At 23.0% G+C, this 4,926-nt stretch overlaps 1 protein-coding gene across 1 annotated transcript; it reads right to left on the bottom strand.

Moving 5' to 3' along the window:
* Positions 1–3,112: 3,112 nt before the first annotated feature.
* Positions 3,113–3,804, bottom strand: LOC128959895 (uncharacterized). The gene is made up of 3 exons (XM_054305927.1): positions 3,566–3,804; positions 3,342–3,485; positions 3,113–3,283 (listed from the first exon to the last, which is right to left on the bottom strand). The coding sequence occupies exons 1-3, from the start codon at positions 3,770–3,772 to the stop codon at positions 3,113–3,115; spliced, it is 522 nt and encodes a 173-aa protein (XP_054161902.1). The 5' UTR covers positions 3,773–3,804.
* Positions 3,805–4,926: the final 1,122 nt, after the last annotated feature.

The raw sequence follows: 4,926 nt of genomic DNA, 5'->3' as shown, positions 1-4,926 counted from the left end.
TTTCYTTAATATTTTTATGTAACTTATAGCTAACTTAAAATTATTAACAGCTGATAGAGTTTAAATTTTAAGCAATAAAATTAATAAATATGAATTAACAAATCAAACAATAATAATAATAAAATAAATAATTGTTTAAATATATTTAAATCTCTTATACATTATAAAATATACATTCCTTTATCATATAAAGTWTATCCAAATAATATATTTTTATGTCTAATTTTATAATATTGTCTGTGATATTGTATAAATAGATAAAAAAAATAAATAGTAAAAAGTTGGATAAAAAGACAACTGAAATATTGAATCTAAAACCAAAAGTTAGAGATAAAAGAAATGAATTCACGAATGAATAAAACATTCAATTTTGTTGTCATTCAGTTGTTGTGCTATAAAATGAAACAATGAAACAATCAAATTGTCACTCATCTGTCAGATTTGCTTTCAATACAAATATAATAATACAATATATATTATACAATATATAGATATTTAAAGAAAAATACACAAAACATTTTTAATCTTAAATTTTCTGTTATTAGTTTTTTTTCAGTTGGGTTTTTAGTTGGTTTATTTTTTTATTATTTATTTATTTATTTATTTATATATATATCACAGTAAAAATTATAAATGTATGGAAGAGTTTGTGTGCAATGCCATGAAAAATGTGATACATATATAATTCATGAGACAACCGACAAAAAACTAGAATTTAATTCAATTACAAAAGTGAGAAAAGTGTGAAAAAACTGACAAAATATGAAATATAATAATTTAGTTGACTTATGAAAATAATTTAATTCAATTTTGTTTGTTATTAAAATTTTGCTTATAATACAACAAACTTTGTTAATATTTAAAATTATTTGCAATACAATACTTAACTTATAATAAAATAAATTAAATTTTAATATTATTTAAGTTTATATTTTAAAAGCATTATATATATTAATGTTATAAAATACACTTATGCTCATTAAGACATGTATTAAATTAAACATAAATTAGTTTTATTGAATACACTATTTTTAATATAAAGTAATATAGAGATTACATTTTATATAAAAACGGGTTCATTGTATTAAAGCGCTAATCGATCACATCATAAAAGCTAACATTAGGTGAGCGTATAATATAGACCTAAATATGAGACATAAAAGTTAAATTCAATATATGATAGGATTGTAGTAATCAAACCACTGTATAAATTGAATAACTGAATATTCTTTGAGTTGATTTACATTCAAATTTTGCACATTTTATATTATAAAACTCATTGTAACTCAAAATTTTGATATAAAATTTTTGATGTATTGCATAATGTAGTTAACATAATACAGTGAATATACATTTTATATGGACTAACCATAATTACTCGACTTCATCGATGATAGTTAAACTCATGGATACTGTGGATAATGTTTACCATAAAAAGACATCAATCATAGTCTTGAACCAAATAATAGGTACACTTTTGATGTATAAAATTCAAGATAGCRYCAGTCTCTCTCTCTCTCTCTCTCTCTCTCTTTGATATCATAGTCACTCATTTTTGTGTCGATAAGTTGTGTTTGTTGTATTGAATATCCTTTTATATGTCAGTTCTCTATCTATTGTATTATTCAACGATAATTCTATACCTTTCAGAGCTAACATTTCTCAAAACTGCTTAAATGTGTGCATTGGTATATACAGTATGTGTGTGTGTTTGTCTAACTATAAACATACGGTACAATTTCTTAAGTCAACTTTTATTATTTATCAGTTATGAACAGTAAATATAATTGACAATTATTTAGCTGACAATCATTTTGTGGATCCAAATATATATTTTTCAGTAAAGATGTGAAATATAAAAATTTCTTTTCATATATTTTTTATTTTTCAAAAATCTAATTGAATTTCCTCTATTTTTCTCAGCTTTTAAACAACTCATATGTTTTGTTATCACAATTTGCTTTTTAATATAAGATATTTAATTTTTTGGAAATTTTTTTTATTTATTAATATATATATATATATATATATATATATATATATATATATATATATATACTGTATATATATATATATACTGTATAATATAATATTGCAATATTTGTAATAGTATTTTCTTCTGATTTTTTATAAGCATTTTGTAATAATTTTGTATTATATTGATTTTGTGATTAAAATTAATAAATTGGCAAAAATATAGCAATATTTATAGAAAACGTATTGCATGTCAATATAGAACTAAATTGTATGATAACAATATGTTTTAACTAAATGATTATAACAATTACAATACAGTCTATGTATTTGACGTTAATTTATATACCAATTACAGCATAATTAATCRATTGTAGTTTATGTGTTGTGTTTGATATATTAATTATTAATAAGATTAATGAAATAAACAATAGTGTCTTGTTTTAATGCCAAATACATAGTATAAGTTAAGTTTACACAATATATTTAATAAAATATATAATTTTACAAATGTGTTATATAAATAATAAGCTAAATATAAATACAGTATAATTATCACATATTATATAATATAAAGRGTAAAGCAATAAGTGAAGGGTAAGAGAGTAAATAATCAATATATGATTTTTATACCCGTTTTTACATTCAGTATGCATTCACGGGGTTTGGAAAACTGTGTTCCTCTCTAACAATATATTRGTTATAGYATTGCGTTTAGYACTCTATGACAGTCAGTAGTGYAATGTTAATGAACGGCCAGACATACTGTATATGAAAACAATTGTTTGACAATTCAATATACTGTATATAATATATAGTATTATTCCTATTATTATTAATGATCATAAAACTACAATATGCTTAGTGATCCTCCGGGTTGTAGTAAACAAAGGTCGACAACTTTACCTCTCGGCCACCGGAATCACAAGAGAGTAAGTAAGCCTTCATGAGACTTAAGATCAAAATTTTATAATTTTACTACTCCCCCCTCACCCTYCCCCTGGACTAAATGCAAAATTGAAAATTAAAGTCAGAATAAGTCACAAAATATTGTTATAATTTATTTAAAATTAATTTACAATATAATTTTCAAAATATAAATCTATATTTTAATATAATAAATATTAAATATTATAAATTAGATACCAATCAATGGTTGACACAAATAGTCTGAGTTTTCTATATTTTTGGCGCATATATAGCCCCGACAACAACTAAATGGCGAASAATGTGTTAGATCTTGGAGATTGGGATTACATTTACTATTAAAAAGTAGACACTTAGCAGTACAAGGAGGAGGTGGGGGTGGCTAATGAAAAAAATGAAAAAATTAATAAAATCTAAATATATTTTGCACAATAGCCTACATGTTTAAGACATATTCCCGGAAGATCTGCAACGTGTAGATTCTTGTGATAACAGGTCAACCCTTCACAACAACTCCGTCGACCACATCCTATCCCACGGACCTCACAGGACTTACCTTCAGGTTGACAGTATGGACAGGGATCCTATAAATATTATTATTAAATTTATTATATTTAATATTTTAATATTATATAATTATAATAATTAATTAGTAATATTATACCACACAAGTCCCACCCAAATCAGTTACATTTGGATTTTTCTTAACGCAATTCAATCCAAAACAACATGGATTTCTAGAGCAAGTTCTTGAGTGCACTAAGCAGGGTTGACCAACATCATTACATGATGGACATGGAGCTGATGTCTGGCACATAACTGTGCTCATCATTGCCATAGACATCAAATTTAATAATACAATTTTAAACATATTGTGTTTATCGTACAAAACTTTAAAATACAAACTCAATGACAAAATTTCTTCTAAAATTGAATTAAACTAAAATTATTTTTACTACACTATAAATATGCTTTCTATTCAATTATATAAAAATTAATAGTTATTGTTTTTATAAATTATAAATCGATTTTATAGTACAAAAGTTATTATAAATTGCAAAATAATGATAAGTATAAATTATTACTATTAAATTATTGCTAAATTGTTTTGTAATTTTTAATTATATCGCAATAAAAGTGTAGTAATATAAATAACACTCTATACATAACAACGTTAAGCAATTTTTGATATATATTTACTGACTTATTGTTTAGATTATATAAAGAAACACAAAAATACTATAATATTAATTATTTTAAATGCAATGACGTATTATTTTTATTTACTAGTTTAACTAAACTGTAAATATTTATAGTATTATCAATATTGCAATGAAAATAAATTCAAATATTATAAATAGTGTATATGTTTTTACAAAATTATATAAAACAGCTATAAATATAAATTTGAAACAAAAGTATTTGCAAAAATTGTTTACTAAATTATTTACTAAAAGCTATTTAATTAATTTTCAGGAATCGGTCTTAAATTTTGTTGATTTTTTTGCCTAAATATTATCTCTTTTTATAATATATATATATATATAACTATAAATATTTATACTATAAATTTTTTAGTATTATCAAATGTTACTCTGAACTGTCCACATATACAGTATAATACTGTCCTATCGTTAATATGGGTACTCATCTAACTATTGCTATACACARTATAACCAATAATAGTATAGAGATAAACATATTTTAAGAGTTCTCAAAACCCATGCATTCAATGATTGTAAAAACGGAGGAWACAAATCCTAGATTGAGTGTAGACCTATCAGAGTGGGTATGAATGTGTTATCAMTGGACGGGACAGTATGAGACATATCTTGTGATATATATGTTTATCACTTGCAGTAGTGGTAGTCAAGAGTAAGACTAGAGTAAGACTCTTTAGATGACAGTTTTAATTGATATTTAGATTACTAAACATTTATTATAAATTTTCAATTATTTTTTCATGTTTTATATGTAAAACTATTTATTATTTTTAYATTTTACATTTATTTGATAAAATAATAC

The sequence above is a fragment of the Oppia nitens genome, unplaced genomic scaffold (genome assembly GCF_028296485.1).
Source record: "Oppia nitens isolate AA-2021 unplaced genomic scaffold, nextdenovo-longstitch-racon4-pilon3 scaffold13_pilon_pilon_pilon, whole genome shotgun sequence".
Lineage (NCBI taxonomy): Eukaryota > Metazoa > Arthropoda > Arachnida > Sarcoptiformes > Oppiidae > Oppia > Oppia nitens.
This window is presented reverse-complemented; position numbering and strand designations above follow the sequence as displayed.